Source organism: Seriola dumerili, unplaced genomic scaffold (genome assembly GCF_002260705.1).
Source record: "Seriola dumerili isolate Sdu_G_001 unplaced genomic scaffold, Sdu_1.0 BDQW01000538.1, whole genome shotgun sequence".
In the NCBI taxonomy this organism is placed as follows: domain Eukaryota; kingdom Metazoa; phylum Chordata; class Actinopteri; order Carangiformes; family Carangidae; genus Seriola; species Seriola dumerili.
The window spans coordinates 2,035,324-2,063,236 of record NW_019174793.1 but is presented as its reverse complement, the minus strand read 5'-3'; the positions used below and the strand labels follow the sequence as shown (position 1 = coordinate 2,063,236).

General features: G+C 43.7%; 1 protein-coding gene across 1 annotated transcript in view; it reads left to right on the top strand.

Moving 5' to 3' along the window:
* Positions 1–4,579: 4,579 nt before the first annotated feature.
* LOC111235880 (slit homolog 1 protein-like) overlaps positions 4,580–27,913 on the top strand; it is a 66,782-nt gene continuing 43,448 nt past the window's right edge. Inside the window, exons 1-4 of the mRNA XM_022764450.1 lie at positions 4,580–4,839; positions 18,199–18,270; positions 19,965–20,036; positions 20,136–20,207. Coding sequence (XP_022620171.1) covers positions 4,580–4,839; positions 18,199–18,270; positions 19,965–20,036; positions 20,136–20,207 — 476 coding nt within the window. The remainder of the gene's footprint in view (positions 4,840–18,198; positions 18,271–19,964; positions 20,037–20,135; positions 20,208–27,913) is intronic.

The following is a 27,913-nucleotide window of genomic DNA, read 5'->3' as shown; positions in this document are numbered from 1 at the left end:
CATCCTCTTCAGTTCTCTGCAGCTTCACAAACCACTTTTAAAGCAGAGCTAAATTGGATTTTCTTGTATTTATTTGCTCGTTAGAAAAATGTTTTTTACGTTGGTGGAATTTAGCAACAAGACAAGCAAAATTTAAGGAAAAATTTTTCTTTTTTAAGCTTTTTTTTTATTTTTTTTACTTCTGTTGCTCAAATGAGAGCAGTTACTGAATGATGTGAAATATTGTTTTATATTGGAAACACTAAACGCCCCTGAGAGCCTTGTAATTTTAAGTCTGTCAGTGTTTGCACGTCTGTTTTTTCTTTTTTTTCTCCCTTTTACATAAATGTGAAACATCTGGTTTCTCTGCGGACTGTGCACTGTCTCCGGTGAGTTCGTCTCTAACACTGTGTCTCACCTCTTCTTTGTCGATGTGGGTCAACGAGACGCGGAGGAACGTCAGTTTGACACACCGTTAAAACTTCTGTCTTCTGCACAGTTCCTCCAGTGTTGTGCTGAACTCATCTGTGGCTGGTGCGCCGTGTGGTTTAAACTGTGGTACCCTGTTTGTTTATGTATTTTAGTGTAAAATAAGTTAACCCTGTACATTGAACTCCTTGGCGAATGGTCCGCTTCGGATTAAAACCTTTTTTATGTTTCCTACACACTGCCTGTTGTTATATTTGATTTAACGTCTCGGCTGTTTCCAGTGTATTTTTCTTTTTTCACTAAATGTAATTGTCAGTCAGAAACCATGTACAGTAACAGACTGTCAGGCTTCATGGATGCAGTGCTGGTGTTTGTTCACTAGAGGGGGCTATTGGCCAACAGAGGTGTGCGGCTGGTTGAGCCTGTGTGATGGTAACTATCACTAACACCGAGTTCATAAGCTTCTCCATGACAAACAGATGTGTTGTGTCATTTACCATGAACTGAACTCTTTGTAGTCGGTCTTTACGTCTCACAATAACAATAAGAGTTTTCTTAAATATTGTTTTTCTGTTGTGATGGAGTTTCAGCTTCTGTTTACCACGTTAATTCTTTATGATTGTTGTAGTGGTGTGATACTCATCATACTTTATTGATGCTCACAGAGAAAATCTTTCTGCCCCCCCCCCCCTCCAGGAAGCTCAGAGGTCAGAGGTCAGAGGTCAGGCAGTGAAGTGACTCAGGAGCTGGTAGGGACTCGGCAGGTTTTTTCACACCGTCCTTCTTGACTTCACTGACAGAAGCAGCTTTCAGCCTGTAAATCCTTTAATGTCACCTGTGAACAGGTGAAGTAAATCAACTGTCGGCTCAAACGCTGCGATGACAGGAGGTCGGTTTATGAGCCTGGTGCAGATGAAGGCTGTGCACCGCATTTGGTTTGTATTGTAATCCTCCAAACCTGCTTCTGCTGATGTATTAAAAGAATTCCCGTCTCTGGAGGATGTAGAGCAAAGACACTTAATCAAAGTTTTAGCCTGATGAACTGAATCTTTAACTATAAATATATCAATAAGCTGTAAAAGTGATTTTGATGTGACAGGTTCTTTAATCATTTCCCCTGCAGTTAAACTGCTTTAAGGCTTTTATTCAAGTTCAGTCTGTTGCTTAATCAAACACACAAAGATAAAAGATGAGATTATCTAAGTAAACACTTGGTTCAGTGAGGTTAACGTTGATGTGATAGTTAACGGGATATTAAATCTAACACAGGAATTCCCATTTAGCCATTTTGAGGTTTGCACCTTTTTCACCTTCACTTCAGTTTCAGCCTGACGCTGCAGTATCACAGGAGCAGGTTTTACCTACACTCCTGATTTATATGTTGAAGCTAAACTTCAACAATTAGTCTTAGTGCAATTTCAAAGTCTAATCCAAGCAACTTTAATTAAGATTAAACACAGATACACGGTTTAAAATTGTGTGTTTGGTTCCAAGGGTTTGCAGTGCAGAACGGATGAACGTGTGATTAATCAGTTGCCAATTAACTGGATGTCAGCAGACAGATTGGTGTTTGAAGACATTAGGTTTGGTGCATAATCATATTTTCCCTCTCACCTGCACTTGAAGCAGTTGGATGTGTAAATATTTCTTTGTGTGCTGAAGTTGTAAAAAAAAAAAAAAAAAAAATCACATCAGGAGAGAAGCTGGTGCCAAATTCATCAAATGAACCTCCTGATATATTTATTGACGTTGTTAATTTTGTCAACAGATAAATCTTCTCTCGTTTGCGAGATTAGAAATTTTGGTGCCAAATGATATTTAGATGCAGCGACTGAAGGTGACTGTTTGAGACAAAAGCGTCTGTTCTGTCCTTCCAGAAATCAATTCAGACGCGTCTGCAATAAAAAGCACAGCCCCCCCCCCCCCCCCCCCATGCCTCAGAAAGCTATTATGGCCCCCAGAAATAAGGGGGTCCACCCCCCTGGAGATGTCAACATCTCGTTCCTCCCTTTGTTGCAGATTATCGCCGAATGACTCATTCAATTCAGCCGCACAAAGGAGGCAGCCGGGCTCCGCCTGTGGCCAATTTGTTTTCCATCACTTCTGAAGAGCGCCTGGTTAAATTAACCTGTCACACCGAGTCTGCGGGGAGAAGACAAAGTGAGGCCACGAGCAATAATCACTCATGTATGGTTGGTAAATAAAAAGCTGGGTAAACTCTGCCCTCGAGTCGCTGCTCGTTACACTGCAAACAAACGCCAAATCAAATCTGTTATCCACAGAAAATCTAATTACTCTCCACGTAACCACATGATGCGTTGTAGAAATCACACTGTGGTGATAAATATAAATACTGCCACAGACGAGATGAAAACACCGAAGAAACAAAAGGATCCACCATGAATCTTTCACCTTCTTCCTTCTTGCAAAGCCCCTGGAACATCTTCCCCCTGCTGCAACTCACATCTGTTTAAATCAGATTCATCTCTCCGCTGCTGGACAGTTACTTGGTGACTATGACAGAACATAATGTTTTCTTAATAAATGGTAAAAAAAAAGTCATTTATCAACCAAAAAATGCCAAAAAAAAAAAAAGTGTAGCTTCCAGCTTGTGAAATGTGAGGATTTGCATCTTTCCTCGGGGGGATTTTGGATTATTTTTTGGCTCATTTCTCACTAATTTTTTTTTTTTTTGATGTTTTGTAGGTTAAGCAATTAATCCCAACTGTGAGGCGCAGTGGCTGCGCTGCTCTGTACAGTAACATTTACGTTTTGGTGGCTTTCTCTCCACCGTGTCCCGGATGATTCAGATTTTTTTATTTATTTCTTTTCCTCTTCTTTTTTTTTTTTCCTTGGTAATATGGCAATCACAAAAGCTGAAGCGTTTCTGTGGAGATTTAAAAAGAAAAAAAAAAAAAAACTCAGCCAGGCTCCATTTGAATTTCAAAGCCTTGCCAGTGAATTCATAATAGACTTCTGAGTAAGCTCTGTGGCAGCTTATGGCATTCCAGTTATGCCAGTCTCATAAGACCCCCCCCCCCCCAGCTTGGTGTGCCGGTTTGGCACTGAGCCGTGGCAAGAAAACATTATCACATTTAACACACAGCAGAACTCCCCGCGCGTCTTTTTCTTTATTTCACATTTATTGCTCCGTCTCTCCACAAACTGTTTCTCTTTCCTCCGTCCTCACATTTTGTTTCCCCTGGAGCTTCCCGGTCGGATGCTTCAGCCTGATCACGATTTCCTCTCTTCCCTCTCCCTCTCTCCCTTCCTCCCTCTGTCTCTCCTCTCATCGTGTCCATGCAGCCTGAGGCTCTTCCCAAGGGAGGAGAGCGCATGTGGACGAGAGAGATAGACAGGAACAAGGAGAGAGAGAGAGAAAAAGGCTGCCGTCACTGTAGGTGCCGGCTCCGCTACTGCTGTCACTGAATAGATGTGAGTTCACTCCGGGTGCTGGTGTGTGTGTGTGTGTGTGTAGTTGTGTATATATATGTGTGTGTGTGTGTGTGTGTGTGTGTGACAGGGGGGGGTGGTGGTGGCGTGGGAGGAGTCTGAGTGCTGTTATTTGTAAGAGCTTTTGATGGATGATTGCTCTGTGTGTGTGTGAGATAGAGGGAGAGAGGGAGTCCCCCCCTTTCTTTCTTTTTTTTTTTTTTTTTTTTTTTTTTCTAGTGGCTCACTGTTCAGTGCACAATGACTCAATGAAAAGTGGAGGGGAGAGGCAAGCACACTGTACGGCTGCGAGAGAGAGAGAGAGAGAGAGAGCAGAGAACACACAGGAGAGTAGAAGAAGAGAAGGCAATTGGAGGAAGCTCTAAAGCTGGGGACAAGAATAAGAAGAAGAAGAAGAAGAAGAAGAAGAGGAGGATATACTTGTCCCCCCCCCCCTCTGTTTCTCTCTCTGAAAGGCCACTCTGGGATCAAGTGGCAGCCGTTCAGTCTCAGCTGAACTTCACCTGGCTGTGCCGCCGTCTGTCTCAGCCTCTTCAAGCTTTTCACTCTTTGCACTTGAGGCATTTTTGTCCACTTTTTTTTTTTTGTTTGTTTGTTTGTTTGTTTTGTTTGTTTTTTAAAGGAAGGTATCGCCGGTGGTGGTGGTCACTCACTCCAAGGTAGAGGAAGGGGACGGGATCTGTGCTGGTTTTTTCTGCAGCGCCGCAGGGTAAGCAGGATGCCTGCTGGGAGAAGAGGGGATGGAGCCGGGTCAGGAGGCTGTGGGATGGCGGTGGCGGCGGCGGCCGGGTCCCCGGGCCGGGCTCTTCTGTCTGGGCTGCGGATGATGCTGCTGTGGGGCGTCCTGGTGCTGCTGGCAGGTCGGGGAGGTGCGGAGGCGTGCCCTGCTGCCTGCAGCTGCCTGGGGAACACGGTGGACTGTCACGGCCTGGGGATCCACTCCGTACCCAGGAACATCCCCAGAGGGACTGAGAGGCTGTGAGTATTCATGCACTCACCACGTGTGTGTTCATATTTTTAAAAGATTTTTTATGTACTTCTGAGGACCTGATGATGACAGACGGATAGTAAGACGAGGGGAATCCTTCAAAGTGACGGCATGTTGCTGATTCTCACTTAAAGGAGCGAGGCGCGATTCAAATCTGGGTTTCTGGTTAAAAGCAGGTTTCATGTTTAAGCTTGGTTTATAGGTCAGAGTGTGAAGGTCCTCACAAGTATAATCAAACATGCACACGTTTGTATTTGTCTGTACAAGATGGGTGTGTGTGTGTGTGTGTGTGTGTGTGTGTGTGTGTGTGTGTGTGTGTGTGTGTGTGTGTGGGGAAGACAAAGTGGGGAGTTTCTGTGTGTGTCTGTAGATTTGCAAATTAGTCTGTAGTGAGAATTTAATTATCAGTGTGACTCACCCCGTGTGCTGTTATTTCATAGTATCAGTGTGTGTGTGTGTGTGTGTGTGTGTGTGTGTGTGTGTGTGTGTTTGTGCATGCTATGTGTCATTTCCCTTCTGCCGCAGTGTCTCTTCTCTCGTGCTCATTCCAGCTCTCTTTACCAGTAGTCTGTTTAACTTCATGCCCCACACACACACACACATGCACACGCACAACACACACACACACACACACACACATGCACACGCACAACACACACGTTTTGACTCTCCACTTGACTCCCAGGATTCAGAGTGCTGCTCTGCGGCATCATTCCTGTGGTTGTTCCCTGTTGCAATTACACATTTAATCGTTCTTTAATTTTCTTCAAAATGTCCATAATTTTCATAATTCACCTTGTTTGAGTTCACACGGTCCAACTGCACAAGATTCAGAAAAGTGTCATATAATCTCATTTTAACTGTGTGTGTGTGTGTGTGTGTGGTTCCTCTTAAGCCGTTCTCTTACCTGTGCAGCTACAGTCCCTGGTCACTTTATTAGGTACACCCTTCACAATCTAATAGTTCAACAGCTCTGACACGTATTCTACCTTTATGAGGCTCATAAAGCCTCAATTCTGTTCATTCAACTCTATGATTATTACTGAGGGTAAAACAAGACTACATTAAATGACATGTGTTTCTAATCTTCTTCCCTTTCATGCTTGTAAACGTATACATTAGACAAACCTCTCAACACCGCTGGAAACTACAACCTCAGTGATTCACTTATCGTCAAATGAACACTTTTCTGACAGTGTCAATCAAATCTGAGCATTATTATCTTTGTTTTGACTGACTAGATTTTACAGGTGTACCTAATAAAGTGGCCACTAAGTTTAACTGAGACTGTTAAATTACTAAGACAGACAAAATTCAGCGGCCTGTCTTCATGATGGCGTCAACTAACATCTCATATCCTGTGGTCTCAGATGCTGCAGATCATGTTCCTGTGATTAAACGTAGATGCACTTCCCTCGCTGCCCCATCCTTCCCGCTGACTCGCACAAACAAACACCAATGCTAACACACGTAGCAGCTGTTATTTTCCAACCTACCTCCGTTTTCCAAGAATGCGTAAAAACAGCCAGAGAAGCAGCGTGGGGGAAAAAGACGATGGGTTCTACCTCTTCTCTCGAGACGCTTCACGTAATGTTGCTGCGCTGCGTCCTGGTCTCCTGATGACACCGTTGTTGTCTTAATTGGTTTCCCCGCCTGTTCTGCAGAGAGTTTCTGCTTGTGTCAGTGCAAATCTGTGACTCTAGAAACCGGCCCTCACAGGTCGATTGTCATGGACTGCCGTGTGTCTAACGCTGCACTGTGGCCGACGGGAATATCTAGCTGTGACGTCGAGTCTGGTGTCTTAACTATTTGCCAATTATTTACAAAAATAAGGGCCGAGTGCCTTTAAATCTTGTATTGGAGATTTGTGTAAACTACTACAAACCAGTGTGGTGTGTGTGTGTGTGTGTGTGTGTGTGTGTATAAACAAGGAGGCACTTTATCTGTTTCCGACCCTCTCTTAAGTGTATGTTCTGTATGTTCTGTATGTGGCTCTCAGTGCAGGGCGAACATGTATGTTTTTGTACATTGTGAGCGTGTGTGTGTTTATTTCAGGTGCTAGAGTGCCTGTGTGTGAATAATTGATGATTGTCAGCGGTGCTGGCAGAGACACATTATCCTTCCTCCTCTCTGGTTTACTGTAGCGTGGAGGATGTTTTCCCCTCTGAGGCTGATAGCTGTATGATCGGGGACGGTTGGGCTCGGGCTCCTGGTCAAAGAGAAATGGCCTGGAAAAAAAACTGCGAGCCTGCAGACCCGCTCGCACGTTTGTCTTTTTCACATCGCTGAGAGGGCAACTGTTTTGTTTTTCCTGCAGTAACTGAAACTGACAGTGGAGAAATAAATTAAAAAAATAGTGTCTCTTGTACAGACAGAAGTGTTGCTGGTTGATACAGGGACAGTATCATTTAATGGAAGTGACAAGGTGCAACTGAAAAGTTAAAATCTAGTCCTCACCTTTGATATTCAACTCCTCCAAGGAGGAAATGTTTTCATTCACGCCTGTTTATCTGTCCGCAGGTTTACGCAGAAAGTATTGAACCAATTTGCACCGAACTGATGTGAAAAGATGTGTCAAGGGCCGGGGAAGAACTCATTCAATTTCCGTACAGATTTGGATCACTTACTCTCAGTTTTTATTTATTTTTCTCTGAGGTCTGCTGTTAGTTGTTTGACTCTGGCTCTGGTGGAGGTCTGCGCTCTCTGAGTTTCCTTCTACTTCACGTTAGGATCCGTCTACATGACGTCAGCCCAATATAATCAGGTGAAAACGAACATCTGCCCTGGCAGTTTCTCTTTTCATCCTGTCAACATTCTGCATCTGGGACGAAGTTATGAGGCGTCTTGTCTCACATGTCTGTTGGCCAAATGATGTTAGGAATTTAAGACACCATCATCAGTAAACTGAAGCATTGACCACCTTTGGTCATGTTTGAGACAGTGTTTTACTCCATAAACTCTTTATGAAGACACAGAAAACAATCAAGAATAGGAAAGTCTTTAACGGTTGCCTAAACAAAAAGGAAGAATTGCCCAAAGCACAAAGGCCAGCCACTGGTGCATGGGTTTATTTCAAAGAGTAAAGACTTTTGAGATGTGAAAGATCAACGTAATTTGTTTTGCATTTAAATTCATACACTTTTTAAAATAAATATTTCAGCGTTGGAAGTCGTACGTCCTCTTCTGGTCAAGCTAGTCCGACAGTTTCCCTCTCATGTGTTTCTGAAAATGTCCCATAGTGGTAATGGACACATGGACATGAAATTCACATTCATCTTCTCATTTGATGATAATTAAGATGCAAAACAACTTTCCATGTTTCTTTTTTTTTTTTTGATGTTTTGATGATTCAAATACCTTCAAAATAAAAACCTTTGGTACTGAGAGATGCAGGTAGTAAATCTCTAAACACCTTTGTGTCTTTACCTTCTCTGCTGCTGTTACTTTCATTGGTGCCACTTCATGGTCGAAAAGTACATCCAATTCAAACTGTTAGAAATGAGGTCTGTGCGTTATCTGCAGTAACCGGGACATTGTGTCTAGAATTAGTTTTTTTTAATGGTGTCGGCACCACAGACTAAATTTTGTTCGCATGGGTTGTGTTGGAAATGGATGCCTCAAAACCTCGACAATAAAAGTCCAGCTGCCGGCAGGGAAACCTTCCACTAGTGGGGGAAAAAAAAAAAATCAATTTGTGATTTGTGTGAACTGACCCTTTAAAAAGAATAAGACCTACACCAGAGATTGACCAATGACCTGCTACTCTGCCCGTGTAAATATAGCCAGTGTGACCTTTTGACCTCTGGATTGTTTCCTACCAGCCCAGCGTCCTGTAGACTCAGACAGTCGCTCCCCGCTCTGCACCGAAGAGGAGCGACTCATTAAACAGCTATTTGTTAAAGGGCTTGTCGCCCAATTAGCATGTAAAGTGATCCGTGTGTGTGTGTGTGTGTGTGTGTGTGTGTGTGTGTGTGTGTGTGTGTGTGTGTGTGTGTGTGTGTGTGAGAGAGAGAGACAGAGAGATAGAGTGTGTGTACAGTATTCCCTGGGAGACAGCTGGCAATAAGAGGGTCATTTATCAAGGTGACTGCACCAGTCCAACTAAACACCCCCTCCTCATTGGATTGTCATGGCAACGCTGAAAAATGGATGCCCCTTTGGGCCCTGATGAGCATGGTTATTTGAGCAGAGAAAAGAGGAAAGTGTGTGAGAAAGAGAGGGAGGGGAAATCTGCGGAGACGAGTCCATGAGCGTGTGAGTGTGCGCACTGGAAGAAGAGAAAGAGAGAAGACGGTTCTTGTGGTTAATGGTTTTTGTCAGCCTTAAACTAAAGAGCAGATCAGTTTAAACCGTTTTTCATCCAGATTTTATTTTACCACTCATCGAAAAGTTGTATTATTTCCTGCTTCGAGATGACGCTCTGCACAGAAGTTTACTGTAAACATCCCAAACACTGAGCTGCAAGTCACAACACTCGCTCAAAATAAGTTAAAACTCAGAACTGGGAAAACGTACATTTCAAAAACAGATTATCACTTGGATTTTTGTCTTGACATTTTCATGTATCCAAAAATAGTAGGCATTGTTTTTATTCCAAGAAGACATTCACTGAGCTTAACATTAAAGAGGGTCGTCTTGACAGATGCTGAGGGCGGCTCAGAATATATTAACAGTGATATAGACTGAAGAGAACCAGGGAGAAACAACACAAACGGTATGACAACTTGCTAACGACTACTCCTACAACTGTTAGTATCTGTACTTTCTACTTATCAGCTTTGACAGGTGTGTGGTGTGTGTGTGTGTTGTCACGGCAAAATGTGGTCCCGGTGATACGGACTGTAGCAGAGGCGCTTTGGCAGATGTTTGATGTCTGATAGCGTCACAGCTGTGCAACATACAGTCACGAAGCTTTACAGGTGTGTCGTGGAAACGCCGACATGTTGATGGGCGTCGCGGCTGCTTTGGTCCCGTCACGAGATGGTCTCTAGTTTTAACAAGTCATTTATGATTTTATACCGTGCTTCTGCCTCTAGAGTAGTGGTGGTAATAGTAACTGGTTAAATGCATCTTATGTAGGAAGTGCAAAAGTTAATTCGGACTCAAGGATGAACCCATTAGATTTTGGTGGTCAAAGGTCAAAGTTCAAAGTCACGGTGACCTCACGTTGTTGTGAACGCGATAAATCAGGAACGCCCAGAGGGAATTTTCATTACATCTGGCGCATACATTCATGTTGACTCAAGGACTAACTGGTTACATTTCGGTGGTCAAAGGTCAAAGGTCAACTTCACTCTGACATCATAATGTTCTCCAAAAAACACGTTTTTGGTCATTATTCAACGCTGTAACTCCTGGACCTTTGATGTGTTGGTCGGAGGGATACAACGGCGAGGTGGGAAGCGTCTCCGAGTCTCTAAAGGTCAACACCATCACGTTAACGCTGCGTCTGGTTAAAACAGTCAACACTCCTGCTCCCTGCTAGGAAAAGAAAAGTAAAGTTCAGTTTAATTTATTTGTTTCATGTGAAAAGGTTGAGCATGTCTCCCAGTAAACGATGCAACATTAAATAAACATCTGTCCATTTAGTCATCAGTAAACAAATATTACACGTTAAAGACAGCAGGCTTTTAAAAAACAAGTTGCTTGATTAATCGAGTCGAACAGAAACTTTGCCGCAGGTGTCTGAACCGGACTGTCTGAACTCTAAACGAACCCCAGACACAATCAAGAGCAGGAAAATCTTCAGAAAACCCAAACTCTGTCAGCGTGTGTTTGTACGTGCAGGAGAGGGTGTGAGAAAGTGCAGGTCGCGTTCTGTGTCGGACTCTGATGTTTTATCTCCGTGTGTCTGAAACAGAGAGAGAGTGTGTGTGTGTGTGTGTGTGTGTGTGTGTGTGTGTGTGTGAGGGAGGGTGAGTGTATGGTGTGGCATCTGTGCAGAGTTCCTGGATACCCACAGCTCAAACATAAACAACTGACTGAGACTCAGAGCTGCTCACACACTGCTGATTGAAATAACACACTCAGACCGTGTGTCTGTTTATTTCTGTCTCTGAATGCATCATTATATAAATTGGGCATGAATCACTGAGAAAAATACTAATCAATGTGTGTGTGTGTGTGTGTGTGTGTGTGTGTGTGTGTATGTGTGTGTGTGTGTGTCATTATGTGTAGCTGCCAGTGAGACAGCTAATTGAGCGTGAGGAGGATTAGCGTTAGCGCCTGATGCGGTGGGCAGAAAGCGGGAAAACTGAGGTGCCACATGGACACATGGACCCCACATACACACACACACACACACACACACACACACACACACACACACACACACACACACACACACACACACACACAGCATCTTGGTTTTGTCACTTACGGGGACTTTGCATTAAGTTCAGCCACAGCGAGAGCTCTTGTTCTCTGAAGAGCTGACGTGCAGAAGTGAAACTCCGAGCTCCAAAATCTCCATTTAATTCTGTCAATAACCGCGAACGCAGAGCACCTCTTGTGTGTGTGTGTGTTTTTTTTTCTAATACCCAAACATTAGAAAAACTCCGCAGTAACTTATTTTCCCGAAACTGTCCAGGTTACTCTGGATAATCCGCAGACCCCGCTGTGAACATTTCTCATTGGGGAACTTGGAAACCGTCCACAGCGTGGTCTGTGGATTATCCCGAGTAACCTGGATACTGTTTCTGGAAAGACAGGCTGTAGTCAAGTTTAAAAAAAAAAAAAAAAAAAAAAAGTAGTTTTTCACTGCTGTGAGCAACACAAACTAAATTCCACTCACCTCCATGTACTGAGAATCTTCACTGGAAACTTTTCAGTGGATCTTGATACCAGTAGGTATTAATAGTTATTATTAATAAGTAGAATAATCAGTCATTAAGTGGCTGAATTCTTTTCCTCAGTTGCACTATCACTCTTTCTCTCTCTCTCTCTCTCTCTCTCTCTCACACACACACACACACACACACACACCTCGTTTCATTACCAGCGGCTGCCACCTCAGCTTCTTTCACTGTCTATCTCTCTTTCTCTGTCCATCTCTTATAATCATCTTACTATTTTACCCTGCAGCCCCTCAGTGGGAGAGACACTGCTAATGAAGTGTCATTAGTCCTGAATGTGTGTGTGTGTATGTGTATGTGTGTGTGTGTGTGTGCGTGTGTGTGTGACCACTAATATTAGTCACATCCACTGTGCTGCATCTGGGGAGAAAGATGTGACGAGGAGAGTGAAGAGGAGAAGGGAGGAGAGGAGGAACAGCAGGAGGGGAGCGTTGTTTCAGGTCGTCAGGGGAGGAGCAGGTAAAGGGGAGGTGAGGATGAAGGAGGAGATGTGGTGGCGGTGGTGGGAGGTTGATAGTAGCTTTGGATGCGGTCGTCGAAGGTGTGGTCGTTCGTAGCCGTCGTAGGCTGAACCGAAATGAGACGGTCTGGTCTAGGGAGGATTTTCGGCCTAGCCTAGCCTAGCCTAGCCTGTCGCCTAGCAACCTTAACAACATGAAGCGCCTTTCACAAAAACTTGAGGTTTTTAAGGCTCTTGGTTTTAACAGTTGTACCTTTAGCTGTACTGTACCAATACTTACATTTAAAAGTAATGTAATCCTCAGGCTCTCAGTCAGCGTTGTTCGCTTTCATCACAGGCATGCAATGAATCTTGGGATACGTTGGGCCATGAAGGATCCACCCCAGGAAAATAAGGCTGCATTTCTTGGCCGCATTTGAAGGGAGCCTTCGAAATGGGACAGTCTAGTCGCAATCAGTCTTCAGACGCAGCCCCTGAATTGGGACACAGCTAATATGACTGAGGTGTTAAGGGAAGGGAAGGGGGGGGGGGGGGCGGGTGACAGCAAAAACCAAGATTGCTTTTACATCTGCAGTGCAGTCTCGTGTTGACTTGGTCACATTTCACAACGTTGGTTTTTAGATAGATTGAAATTAATCATTAAAAGCTGCCTCTAGTTTTCTTTCCGTGTCAGGAAATGACTTTGTTCTGAGCTGAAGAAAATTTGCTGCCACTCATGTACCAAGCATCTGGGTGGGATATTGGTCAGACCTCGGCTCAAAACGAAGCACCCCGGGGTTGACTGGAAATGACCCGAGAAACCTCCGGCTCAGTAACATCTTGCACTGATTGCTCTGTTCTCATATGACCAAGCAAAGAATGAAACCACCCTGGGGTTGCACGGAAGACAGAAATGTTCTGATGAGGTAGTAAAAAGGGTTGTTGGGACGTGTTTGAAGCATCGGTATAGTTCTGTCCTTCAGCTTTGGACTTGGGTTTCTCTTGGTGAGAATAATGACATTTTAAGTTTATGTTTACACCAAATATTGAAACCAGGATCCTGATAATGTGAGCGCATCACAATGTCATTGTCGCAACACAAGGTAAAATTGTTGCACAGTTGTGCAGCGTTTTGGTGTCTGATAAGCTTTTTAAACACCTTTTTTTTTGTTACTCCAAATGGACTTCCTGTATCGAATTCATTATTATCACCCCTGCCTTAAACGCCAACACAGCCCCGCCTTGTTTTCAGTCTGAATCTCCACTTAAAGCTCCATATTTTCTTCTTCTTCTGTGTTTTATTTGAAGTGTTGATCCATAAGAAGATATATTTGGGGTTTTAAAGAACTAAAAACCATCTCAGTGTAGTTTTACAGCTCTTCTCTCTGGAGCTCTAGTAACAACAGGTCGGTGAGCCAATCAGAAGAGAGGAGGCTCTGAGCCTCTCTTCTGATTGGCTGACTGTTTTCTGAGTGATCTAATAAAAATATAGCAGATTTCAGGTAAAAACACTCAGAGAAACCAAAATCCTGCAAATGTTGGATGGTGGGTCCAGGTGGGCGGGGCTTGGTGACTGCTTTGTTGTGACATCACAAAGTTCCAGAAGTCCTGACGGCTGGTTTTAAGGCTCAGTTTCTGAATACAGGCTGTGTGCATTTCTCTGTGGACTGAGGCTTTGATACTTTCACAGTATTAATATAGAAGCTAGACCTGATCTATAATCACACTACACATGGACAGAGACATTTAGACTATATGAGACCTTTTAAAGCTGCATTTTCTGTTTCTTTATAACGCCTGTTTGTGTAGTTGTGAAGTAAAATTCACGACTCATGTACGTGTTAACTACAATAAAATACAAGTGGGGTTTTAGTGTGACACAGGATGCTCTAGTATACAGTAACAGTAAGAGTGTTAATATATAAAACATCAAATACAGACACAGAATAAGAAACTGCAGCTACAACTGCAGGTGGCACAAGTACTAAAGCTGCAGCAGGTATCAGTGTGTAGGTGGAGCAGACGAAGCTGGTGCCGCAGCTCTGTTTTTAAATGATGCTGACTGAGCTTGGTTTCAGGTGCTTTACTTCAGTGCCTCTGTGTGAGTGCGTTGACGTCTGGTGTCCAGGGGTTAAAGCTCAGAGACCAGACGTGGATAAATCAGACCGTGACTTTTGTCTCTGATCTCTTCATTAAAGAAGCCACTTCTTGTTTCGTCCTCTGAACCTCGACACATCAAATCCACTGCTTTACAGGGAAACCTGATCAGATGAAGGATTGGAACTGGATTGCTGTTTAGTAAACGGCTGTTGAAGCAGAGAAGTGTTGGGTTTCTTTGTGTTTATTCAGACCGGTTGAGACTGTACATCATTGCTGCGTCTCTCTCTCTCTCTCTCTCTCTCTCTAATGGCTACGAGTGTGGTTTTTGTGTGGAGGCGGAGTTTGTTAATGCTTGGTCTTGATACCTCACTGATCCATACCTTCTGAACAGATGCTCAATTGATTAGTAGAATAAAAATGAGCCGGTATTGATTTGCCACTTCCTTGCTCGGATGTATCCTGCCACGCTGTGAGTTTTTCAGAGGCTTTTTAAAAAGCAGATATGGATGGAAGCTGTTGAGTGCCAAAAATCTTCCTTATATCTGACCACTTCCACTACATGCTTTTATCACATCCTTCCTCTTCAGTACCATTGATGCTATAATTATATACAAGCCTGGAAAAAAGGCTGATTTCTAGAGAGAAGTTATGACTCCCTGCTGCACTGGAGGTTCAGGATAACATTTATTCACATGCTCACTCACTGTCCGCCTCTCTACGGGTCGGGCCATGATGTTGTTTGAAATTTTTTAGGGCTACAACTAATGATTATTTTCATTATCGATTAATCTGCTGATTATTTAAGTAAGTGTTTTTTTTTTCTGTATTAAAGAAACAGTGTGACGTCTTCGAATGTCTTTTATTCGACCAACAAAGATATTTAGATGATGGGGATGACGACAAAGAAAGGTGGTCTTTTGTGACACTCGGTTCTATGGACACATTTCTTTTCTTAAAAAAGTATTGTGGTTTGATACGGAGCTCTACTTCAGGATCGTTGCTTCCACTCACTGTATGTCTTTTATGTTTATTTCTTTCTCTCCATCCACACGACGTATCTAATCATCTTACTGAACCCCCCCCACCTCCACCTCGCCTCCCTCCATGTCAGATCTAACAGTGGAGAGCAGAGCTGAGCGGATCAACTGCCTCACTGCCCACTGAGGCTGTGATTGTATGAGTGTGTGTGTGTGTGTGTGTGTGTGTGAGACGCGTTCTGCTTTAATGAGCTATTGTTTGGCAGAGTCGCCACTCGAGGGGAGTCTGTCGCTCAGCTGACCCCTGACCCCGCCATGCTGCACAAAACTCAATTAACCACGCCTCATCAGGCCTGTGCTTGTGTTCATCTCTTCCCCTCGAGTGTCTTTTTCCTGCTCCTCGTACAACAAAGACAAAATGTTTGGAGCGTTTTGCCGTTAGCGGGCGATATATTCTCAGGCTTCTCCGGCTTCCATACATTCTCTTGCAGCGTGTGAAAATGTGGTCGCCTGCTGTACGTCTCTCTTCCTCCTGACGCTTGTCCTGCCCGTGCAGTCTAACTGTCAGGGTAATTTCACACACATCCAGGGAGTGATTTTGGACCCCCCGCCATGACCCGTCTCCATCCATCCTCCCCTCGCTCCCTCCCTCCCTCCCTCCCAGCCAATCCCCTCCCTTTTGCAGCCACCACCACCACCTCTTCCTCCTCCATCTTTAGACTGTAAAACCTCCAAAAATCTTATTTTCTTCCAGCTGGATGAGGTTATTTCAACTTCAAACATTTTCCACACACACAAGTGTCAGTTGGCGCGACGCTGGTGCAGCAGTCTGCCTCACCGGCTTGTGTCACGTTATTCTCAGTGTTTCTGGAGCAGGTTTTTTGGCCAACAATCGACCATACTGAACACTTTGCGATTTACTAGATTCCAGGGCTGAACAATGAATCGAAATATTATTGAAATTACATGACGGCCAAGTGCAATATCAAAAATCGCAGGAGCTGCAAGTGTTTTTGATAAAGGTAAAATGTGTCACAACAACAGACCATAAATGAAGCGTTGTGGTGCTGCAGAGATGCTCCGGCCTACAAATCATTTTCTCCAGATGTAAAGGGACAAAAATGACAATATTATATTATATATTATATTATACAGTCCAGCCCCACTAGTTACGCTGGCCTTGACAGTTGTGCATCCATTTAAAATCCATCCATTTAACTGTGAAGAAGAAAGGTGAATGTCTTTTTGGGCATCTGTGAAGTCCCACAGTTAAACTACTCTACTCTCTGATCTTCACCTGTAGCTCTGTCCATTGTCGTCCGACACTTTAGAAATGAATAGATAATGAAAGTAAGCAGAACTAGAGAAAACAGGAAGTTCTCAAGGAGGACGCTCTGGTGTCCGCAGGGAGGACTGGGCCCCGATTTACCACCTACTGGATACACTTTTTTTATCCCTGCAGGTACATTCAGAGTGTGCAGACACACACTTCAAGTCTTTTTAGTGCATAATTCCCTCTTGTGTTACTGTTGCTCCTCAGCAGCTACGCAAGGAAACTGTCTGGGGAAACAAAAGGAGGGAAGAGCATAAATTTGGAAGATTCGGTTTCTCCAATCAGACAGCTAAAGGCTTGAGTTCTCTGCAGCTAAACTTGCAAATGCATTTCTGCTCAGAGAGAAGACTGTGGGTTTGGTCCCTGATCATTTACATGTGAACCGGTCCCTCTTCGTAGAAAATACAAACCGGGAACATATGAAGAACTAACTCTGGATGAATCTGAGAGAAAAACACCTTGGAGTTTTTTTTGTGCAGTGAAGGCTCATGTTCTATTATGGGCATGTGTGCTTCTGTTTTTCTACTTTGCCAGGTGTTTTCTTTGCGTTTCCATGAGTGAGGTGTAGATCCGGTTCGCACACCCAAACCACAACAACCGCTCTCTCTCTCTCGCTCTCTGTCTCTTTCTTTTACACGGGACAGGACAAGGTCACACGCTGCTCCACCCATTACAGTAGTACAGGAACATGACACTCCAGACACACACACACACACACACACACACACACACACAGACATACAGGTGCGTGCGCAGGGCTCAGTTTACCTCTCCCTCCACAAAGCCTCGTGGGAAGAGTGACATCATCCCTTCTCTTTCTTCCCAGCTGTCAATCAAAGTAGACAATGAGGTCATAGGGTTAAACCCCTCCCGCTAGAAGCAACCTCCACGACCGCGCTGAAAAGAGCGCCGATCACATAACACACACACACACACACACACACACACACCGTCAGTTTATACCTGAAGTGTGTATACAGAATGCATGGATCCGCCTTGAGTGCGACAACAGAGTAAAAAGCTTTGGAGACAGGAACAAACAGCAGCTGTGTCGTCTCATGCTGTACGTCTGAAGTCTGAAGGGAGAAACAGCTCACTTGGTTTTCTCACAGCTCTGAGCTGACGTTTGCTGATTTATAGTAAAAGAATAAACGCAGATCGTCCTCAAAGTGAACTCTGAAACACTGAGAGAAACTTTCTTTACTGCACACTGACAGAAAATTACTTCAAAGAGCAGAAACAATGTGCTGTTCTCTACAGATACTCATCAAACTGGAAGAAAGTGAGTTTGAGTGGAGATAATAATAATAATAATAATAATAATAATAATAATAATAATAAATCATAAAAATCTGTCACTTCATCGTCACGTTTGCTTTTGCAGAATAAATTACAGCTGCTAAAATTCCACTTTTATCTGAACGCGAACATCCTCAAAGGTTTGGCTTGAACACTTCACCACTAACATGACACACACAGTGAAATACACCCAACAGGTCATAATGTAAAGACGGTAGAAACAAGGTGCAGTAGGTGGGACGTTTCAAACAATATTCTTTGTATATTATATTTGAATGTATTGATACTGACTTCTTCCCTCACTTCCTCTTCTCTGACCCGCTCTTGTCTCCTTTCGTCTTTTTCAGCGATCTGAACGGAAACAACCTGACAGTCGTCACCAAGACGGACTTCTCTGGTCTCAAACACCTCAGAGTCCTGTAAGTCTCAGCCACAGTCAGCTTTTATATCTTTAGAGCTGATTCCCATTCCAGGCGCCGTTTAACAGAAGAGCGCAGGCAAGAAGAAGAAAAAGTTTCTTACTTGATTTTATGCATTTTTAATCTCATTTTACATGAATGTTTTTATAGTCATTTTATGTGTTTTTCATGTGAAGCACTTGGTGCATGTAAAGATAGATAGATAGATAGATAGATAGATTTTTATTCAGTCATTAAGTTGTTTTTTCTTTTCTTTTTCTTATTCGTCAAGTCAAATATATACTGATATTTACCCGGAAAATAAAGAGCTCTAAGCTTGGCTCACAGCTGTCAGGCACATTGTTAACAGGGCAGCAGCTTGTGTTTGTTCTCTCCCGACATCTCTCTGGTAGTTTCAGGTCCCGTAGGAATGTGGGAATCATGGAAAGCCAGAGGGCACCGAATGACGCTTTAGCTCAGCAGTGACACATGAACCACCCAGAGGTGCTTGTTCGGTGTCAGTGTCAGTCACATTTATAACAGGGAGGGGTTTATCTCTGACCTTTTGACCTGGAAACACTGTGCCCTGTGGGAGAGGCTGGACAAGCCGCGGTTTCCTGCGTTAACCCGAGGACCCGGTCTGCGCCGAGTGTCACCGATGGACATGAGGTGTTAAAAGGATGACATGCCAGGAGCTAATGACATCTCCGGAGGCCTGCTCAAAACAGATTAGCAGCCCGCCGGGAGCCCGAGGCTCGCTGCTGTCAGGAGGGGATTGATGTGGAAGTGTCACCCCGGTGGTTTATTTATCAAACACACCGGTTCCAGCAGCGACTGTGGGAGAGCGAATGTGTCTGGAGGCTTTGTGTTTTAATGAGAGGGTGAAAGATGTTACACTTTGTCTTTTTGTTTTGGTTTGAGCAGAGCTTGAGTTTAATCACGTTGCGTCATAATTCATTCAAGCTTTTTATAATGTCTCCACAAAACAGTTCAAAAAAGGGCAGCTGCTTGTGTTTTGTTTTCTTCGCCATGAGCAGTTTATTAAAATGATGGTTTGGGTTATTTGGTGTGGAGTTGTTTGAGGTCCATAGTCGGTGTATTACCTGCAGCACATTCAGGTCGGCACGTTTGGAGAAGCAGCGGGAGCTCGACACAGACGCTGAGCGATGAGCTGCTGTGGACAGAAAAAAACATGATTTTAATATATGATTTATTTTATGCCCCAAACCATATTTTCACTTCTTCATCAAAGAGCCATTTATGACTCAAACAGCTGATAATACAGGTGCGTTTATGTGTGAGAATATGGAGCAGTTGAGGATGTGTAGTGCCAAAGGACAAGGGCTGTTTGACATGAAGATAAAGTGGTGGAACATTTTCCAAAATAAAGCTGATATTGGCTTTTTTCGGTCGGCACTGCAGCAGCAGATCACTCAGCGTCTGTGCTGCAGCTGCTTCTATAAACACTGACTCAAATCTGCTGCAGGAAATATACTGACTATAGATAAGTACTGTACTATACTACTGATGTTTGTTGCTAATGCATCCTGATGTTTCACTAAACAGAATATGCTTTAATCATGTTTATTATGTGGCTTATTAAACAAGCTTTTAAGATTTATTTGAAGAAAATTAAACTGTAAGAGCATCACTTTTTTATTACTTGTAATCTGCAGGGAAACACTTTGAATTTTCATTAAGTTGTTGTGTTGCAGTCACCTGATGGAGAATCAGATCGGTAACGTTGAGAGGGGAGCGTTTGACGAGCTGAAGGAGCTGGAAAGACTGTGAGAACACACACACACACACACACACACACACACACATATTGTATATAACTATATTTCCAGTGTAATATTTACTCTGCATGTTTCTGTCCCATCCAGTCGTCTGAACAAGAACCGCCTCAGCCAACTCCCGGAGCTGCTGTTTCAGAAGAACGAAGCTCTGTCTCGACTGTGAGTACGAACTCTGAACCCTCTGCGCGCTCTCACAGCCTCTCTTCTAAATCTGACATCTGAACCCTGCAGTCTTTACTTTACTCCTCCCTCTGCCCTACATCCTGCAGGAGCACGACTGACCAGGTTCTGGTCACAGTTCGTGTTGATGACGCATGATTAGGGATTCTGATTCAATGAGGAGAATAAACAATAATAATTTTAAAGACAAGAAAATGAGAGAAATATTGCCCCGTGTCACGACCGATCCACAGCTGAGCTCTTGTATCTTTCCATTCACAGTTTTCCCAACAATTTCATAAACTTTTTTTTATTTTTAAACATTTTTTTTTCCTTGCTTTTCTCTGTGCAAATTGCAGCCTGCAATTTAGGGGTATAGGATTTTAGGAGTTATATTTTATAGCCATCAAACCCTGTGATTGTTCTGCCTCTCCGACGAAGCCCACTGTTTATCTGGGGCACTTTGTGTGCAAGGGATGTGGTGCGCATGTTTGTGTTTGGTGTGAGTGTGTTGGAGAGGGGCATTTTTACGTAGGGAGGACTGGTAGTTAGGGAGAAACCAGCAGTGAGAGGAGGAGTAACAAGATGTTGGACTGGACTTTCTCTGTGGCTTTATTGTTCCTTTCATCGATTGTCTGTTGGTTTACTTTACACAGGGCTCGGCGATCTGCCCCCAAGATCCTATTACAGTCTTTCTGGGTAGAATCCACGATCTGATTCGCGAGTATCTCTCCAGATTTAGTTTTGAACGCTCGTGATCACATGACTAGTTGTGCATGTTGGTTGCCTGGACGCACTCAAGGCTAAAGACCCAACTCACACATCTCTGCATCCTCTTTCCGCTCTGATTTTATTCTGAAAGTCCTGAGCAGAAGTCGCGTTTTTTGCTGCTTTGACGCTTCTCTCAGATGTTTGTGACCTCGCCGCTACTCTTGGCCCACAATGCTGCGTTCACACTTGGAGTATGTGTTTGGACAGCGCTGTTAACTATTCATGAGGTGCTGTATGTACTGTAAGCGCTGTGGTTAGAAAGTTCAGTCCCTGCTCACCGGTTAACCCCGGCTCATCCCGCAGACTGTAACTCCTCCGTCTTGTGAGCTCACAGGAGGCCGCGGAGCAGAACAACCACTGCTGTCGTCAGCTGCGGTTAGCGCGCTAGCTGTTTAACAGTCGACAGTGGGCTGATGAGCAGCTTTTAAAACGCAATATCTAAATATCTTAATGTACTTTTAATAGTGAATAGTAGATCACATGCAAAAATCAGATCGTCCACGATGTTGGATAAAGTTTCGTTTGATTTATTCTGAAACCGAAACCCAAACAAAATGAGTATTTTCAGCGTTGTACAAACTCTTCACTCCACCCTGCTCTGATACTGCAGTACCATCCTCCTGCACCATGCGTACACCCACTGTTAATGTCTGTGCATTATATCATTATACATTTGAGCTGCGCATTAGCTCATAATAACATATTTTAGAACCTCTGAAATTGGTTCTGTTTTAAGTAATAAACACGGTGGAGTGACTGAGTTATTTCCTGCAGCTTCAGGCCGTGTGCTCGCTGGTTTTTATGATCAAAAATTGACCCATTTTTCTCACCTAGAAAAACTCTGCAAACAGTCTCCCCTCGGACAGCAGAGGCCCCGCAAATCACTTACACAGTCCCACAGGAGCAGTGGGCACAGTCGAGCTTTAATGTGACAACTCAACACACACACACACACACACACACACACACACACACACACACACACACACACACACACACACACACACAAAGAGCCTTTTTTTTTCTTGTTTAATAACTGAAAACTTGGACACAGTTGGTTACTATGCGGCTAAATGTGTCACACACACACACACACACACACACACACACACACACACACACACACACACACACACACACACACACGCTGCTGTGAAGTCTTTGTTATAAATGTGTGTGTTTTGTAGTGTGGGATGGGGAAGGTATCTGCCGACTGCCTGGAGACGCCTGGAAACACACACACAAACACTGCTGGAGAGAGAGAAAGAAAAGCAAAGATAACAGAGCTCTTTAATTAACTTTTCTCAGTGAGTGATCCATTTATGACAGTGATGTGTTTTTATTCCCTTTTCCTGTACCTGAGAGTGGTTGGGTGTGTGTGTGTGTGTGCGTGTGTGTGTGTGTGTGTGTGTGAGATGGTTTTTTCAATGGTTGACACAGAAAACGTGCAGATACAAAGAGACTCTTACTTTTCCTCTGAGCTCAGACGAGGGGGGAGTGAAGTGGATAACAGCCATGAAAAATAACAGTAATTACAGGAGATGAACAGGTGGACGTGTGTGTGTGTGTGTGTGTGTGTGTGTGTGTGTGTGTGTGTGTGTGTGTGTGTGAGAGAGAGAGAGAAAGAGAGGGAGATGAAGAGAAAGTATGAGAGTGATACGTGGTAAAAGAAAGTGTGTGTCAAAGTGTTTGTTTGTGGATGAGTGTGTGTGTCCTGATTATTTTTGCCGTTTGCCTTTCTGGCAATTTCACACTCTGGCTCCCATCAGGGAATGCTGAGATGGACTTGGCATGTTCAATCAATCACCACACACACATACACACACACACACACACACACACACACACACACACACACACACATACAAACACAGAGTGACACAATCACAGTGCAGAGCCATTAGCACTTCCTCCAGCAGGAGTGATTTCTTTTCCTCCTGCTGTGTTGATGGACTCTATAAAGCCCAATGCCCCTTGGAAACACACACACACACACACACACACACACACACATACACACACTTCCTCTCTAGCGTAATCTGTCTCTCCTCTCACACACACACACACACACACACACACCTACCTACACACAAATACGTTTGTGTGCTGCCTTTTGTCGGTGAGCTTTTTTTTTCTCTTTGTCCAAAACACCCTCCCTCCTCTTCTCTCCATCTCTCCTCCTCCAGCAAAGTCTTTATATTGTTCTTTGTTGATAATTATCTAAAAATTTAACACCGATTTAAAGTTTAATTTAATTTCAAACAGGTTTTGACAGATCTACGTACGTCCTCACACGTCTGAATTAAAGCGGAAACGATTCGTTGTTTAATCAAATCGTTTGTAGCGAGATCCATGATTTAATATCTGCAGCCCAAATACTGTGATATACGATATCATTATGTTGCCGGGCAGGGGTATAATATAATTATATCATGGTGTTTAATGTTTCAGTTGTTTTCTTTCTTTTAGTAACACAAACTTGTAATATTGTATTTTATGTTTGATGCTGATTAAAGCTGTAAAATAATTAAGAAAAGTTAAACCCAGTAAACAACACGTCAGCGAAGCAGCATAAATGAATAAATACACAAATTCCTCAGCTTGCAGTTAGTAGCTAGTTCAGCATGCACACTTGATATACACTAAACAGATTTCAGAGTTCAAAATAAACATAATCAGCTTTTTCTTTAATTAGAAACTGAAAATAGTCGGCCCTGTTTATACTTCATCTTCAGTAGTAGGACATTTGAGATTCTCCACTTACATGTGCTCGTTCTCCTCCTGCTCCGGTCCCGAGGTTAATTAGTAGAAAGTGAGAACTTCAGAGTAAACAGTTCTTTAATCATCTACATTTACGGAACATGTTTTGGTCATGTGACACGCCTCAGACAGAGAAGCCAACGCTGCGCCGACCTACAGACTTCCTCTTCTCTCTGACTTTCATTAATCACGAGATGTTCATCGTAATTGTTCTAGGAATAAGAAAAAACTCGCCACAAGCTTCAACTCAAATGAACCGAAGTCTGCTCTGACCCCCTTGAGGAAATGGGACCTGGATGGATTTGATTCCAGAAAAACGCACTCATGTGATTCTGTATTTGTTTTATTTATAGCCCATTAGGAGCCCATGCATGTGTTACCTGATCCAAACCTCGGATTAAAACAAAATTGACTCCTCAGTGGGATATTCAACACTTCAAACTCCCAGTTCACTTGAGCTTTACAGGAGTTTTCCTCATGGTTTGATGGAAGTTCATCATGAACCCAGGAAGTCACAGAGATATTACACTTTAGTTTTCTCTTAAAGATGCAGGTAGAAATGTTTATATCATACATTCATACTCGTCGGATTCATCGCCGTGGTCACAGCGTTCCTCCTCGATCTTTCCTTCACCTTTCCTCATCGCCTCTCTTTCCTCTTTACCTCCATCTTGAAACACTCTCACATCTCACCTCTCTGCCCAGCCTTTTGTTGGCTCCGTGTGGTTGTGTGATGGGTTCGCTCCACACCCAGTAACAGTCCTTTGTGTGTTTTGATGATACCCAGAGGCTGCCTGAATGTATGTGTGTGTGTGTGTGTGTGTGTGTGTGTTCATGTACCAGGGTGCCCCCCTCCCAGCACCTCCCTTTAGCCCAGGGGAACGCAAGAATTATGGGAGTGTAGCTCGATGTCTCTCACACACACACACACACACACACACACCTTGACCTGGAGGTGAACTGTGCGGTTAGCCGGTCTTTACAGACAGAGCTCCAGCGGGTCGCTATTGACTGTGGATTGATGTGAACTTGGCAGAGTGGTGCTACATCCTGTCAGACCGTGGGCTTTAGAAGGAGCTGGAAAAACACAGCATCATGCAAAAGCCCTGATCAAACACGCCGATGTTCACGAGTGAAGTCTGAGTAACGGACAGGAACCGTCTGTGGAGTTCATGACCACTAGTAACCAGATTGATTAGAGCTCTCATGTCGTTTTGTTTGTATCTGTCACAAACGAATAAACACCTGGGCGAATGTGCGACTGCTAGCAGGTGTGGATGTGCTGTAAACAATGAAGGTTTCACAATATTTCAAAACAAGCTTCGTGATCTGGAGACAAACACTGGCTGCAAACAGAAAGTTTGTTTATGAGAAAGTACCGAAAGTAACACATGAATATATGAAGACGGTGGAAAAAAAAAACAGATTGGGAATCGTCGTTTTCATCCGGAAAAAGGTCACATGATCGGAGCGTGAACGATAACACAACCCTCTGAGTTTTCAAACTCAAACAGGGTCAGCAGCATCTCCAGAAGTCTCCACTTTAGAGTCTCGAAACTAAAACCTACAAGTGTGGAAACCTTCACTTTTCACATCAACGTTTTTCTCCAGCTTTCTCTTGGAGTATCAGAAACTCAACGCTTGTTGGCCTGAAAGATGTAAAACGTGACATGTTTTGTTCTTTTAAAGCAGCTGCACCTAAATGGGTGACTTTTATATCAAACTCCACCCCCCCCCTGTACAGTTGTCATGAAGGAGGAAATTGGCCGTAAACATGTTTATTTCTGCTGTAAAGTTGGACATTTTAACATGGGAGTCTATGGGGATTGACTCAGTGTTGGAGCCGGACTCTAGTGGTCGTTAGAGGAACTGCAGCTTTTTCTCAAACCACTCTCGCAGCTCATACCATTGTTTCTGTTTTCCACTGAGTTGGTACAAAACCAGCTCACTCTGACAGAGACAAACAGAAGCTGTGTATTTAACACATACATCGTTCATTAAACTGAAAAAGAAGTTGGAGAAGTGAGTGTGAGTGAAACGAGAGTGTGAGCAAAACAGAAAAAAAAAATACCTGTAAATTAAATGTGTGTGTTATGGCGGATAAGTTTCCCCTCAGACGCTTGGAGAGTTTCTCTCATTAGGCAGAATGGCAGAGCTGTCCTCATTAGCACAGTTGATTGGCATCTGAGGGCGGCTAATTAGCGGTGTGACGCTAACAGAGGCAGCGACAGCAGCTGCCGTGCTGCGGCGGTTTAGAGGCTAACCGGAGTGTGACCTTGCCATTTACCCGACTAATTTTCAGAGAGAGAGGAAAAAGTAATATTTCGGTGTGTGTGTGTGTGTGTGACTGTGACTGTGTGTGTGATAATTGCTTGTATTAGCATTTGTACTGTATAATTGCCTGTTTGTGAGTCTGTGTGCCGGCATGTATACATGTGCTAATTACGCAGATTTGCATCTGTACAGAAATAGAGTGTGTTGTGTTTTTGTGTGTGATTGGGTGACATCATTATTTATAGGAGTGTCTGCAGAATGAAAAAGTGTGTCAGCACATACATTAATTAATTTTCTTTGCATGTGTGATAATTTTGCACTTCTGCAGTTTTTGTACGTGTCTGCTGCCTCAGTGTGCGGCGAGATAATTGGATGTATGTGAGTCTTTATGTCGCGTGTCTGCGTCTGCGTCTTCTTATCTGTGTTTGTGTGTGCACCATCTGGTTGTGTCTGAAGAAGACCAGTCATGAGGAAAATTGTAGGGCTTTGCATATACTTATAATAAACACTTTGAATTCAGAAGAACAGGTACTTTTCAATGTTTGAAAGTTTGTGAAACTGAGGAACGAAACAGTCAACGCCATGAAAGTTTTTGAAAAAAATTATTAAATTAATACATTTTGTGTAAAAAGTAGAAATTGAAGTTCAAGTGATATTTTCTTTTTACTTAACATTAGTGAACAGGCTCCGTGCTGATGCGCGTGTGTCTCCCGCCGTCGTAGATAAGTCAACTTATTGTTTTGCTGTGTTGTGTTAGAGAAGGAGAGAGATCACACATTCAAGCCTCTTCCTCTTTCTAATTGTTGTTTAATTGTCTTCTGTAAAGCGTGTTAGTTCTCATTATAAATATTCTTAGTGTTGTAACAGTAAAACTCACACTTTGACGTGTTGGGTCCTTGGATCTGAGGGACTTGGGCCTGGAAAGTCCTTGAATTTGATGTTTACGACAGTTAGAGAATCCTGATTTTCTGAGAAAGGGAAAATCTCTGCGCTGCTGCCACAGTCACAGAAACCTTTGACAGCACCTGTGTTTCCAACTACAGAATATGAGTCCTAATGGGAACATGTACTTCATGTACTAATGGACTATTTCCACTGTGGCATTATGGGGGCTCTGGATGGAAAGCAGCTATGTCTGTGTGTGTTCGGTCCATTTGCACACGTGTGCATTTTTATATTTACATTATCGGCATGAGTCAGATCCGTCACTGCAGCAGACGCAGGAGCAGCAGGAATTTTTCCCAGAATTCTAGTTTTCTTAAAGCGGGGGACCGTGCGGCGCTCCCTGCTGCTGGACGACGGGATCTGCGGCGAGGACAGACACCGTCACTCCCTCCCTCCCCCTTACAAAAACCTGCTCAGCTGTTATTCCACAGCCCAGACTGTGTGTCTTGAGTGTGTGCGTTTGTGGGAGGTCGGACCAGAAACGCAGATTTCCCCTGTCATGTCGGTCCAAAGTAAAGCTGACACGCTGAGAGCAGTGGAAAAGCATGATGGGAAGAGGCACCCGGGACTGTTCAAACAGCCAATCGCTAATCTTAGATTGGGGCTTAGACAAATATCAGTGAGAGACAGCGGACAATCACATTCGGCTCTCACGTCTCTCTTTCCTCTGTTTCATTTTCATTCTCTCTCTCTCTCGGGTTTGTCGTCATTCTTCCCCTCCTCCTCTTCTTTCTCCTCTCCTCTTCAACCTCATCACCTTTTCCTCCATCTGCCTTTGGGGTTTTTCAATTAAGCGCTGTGCTCCCCTGTGGACGGAGAGAGGGAACAGAGTGAGTGATGAAGGAAAAGGAGCAAGTGCGAGTACACTGGAAGGTAGAGGAAGATGGAGCGCAGACCGTTGTCTCGATGGAGGGCAAAGGAGACGGGGCTGGAGAGAGGTGACAGAAATGGAGGGA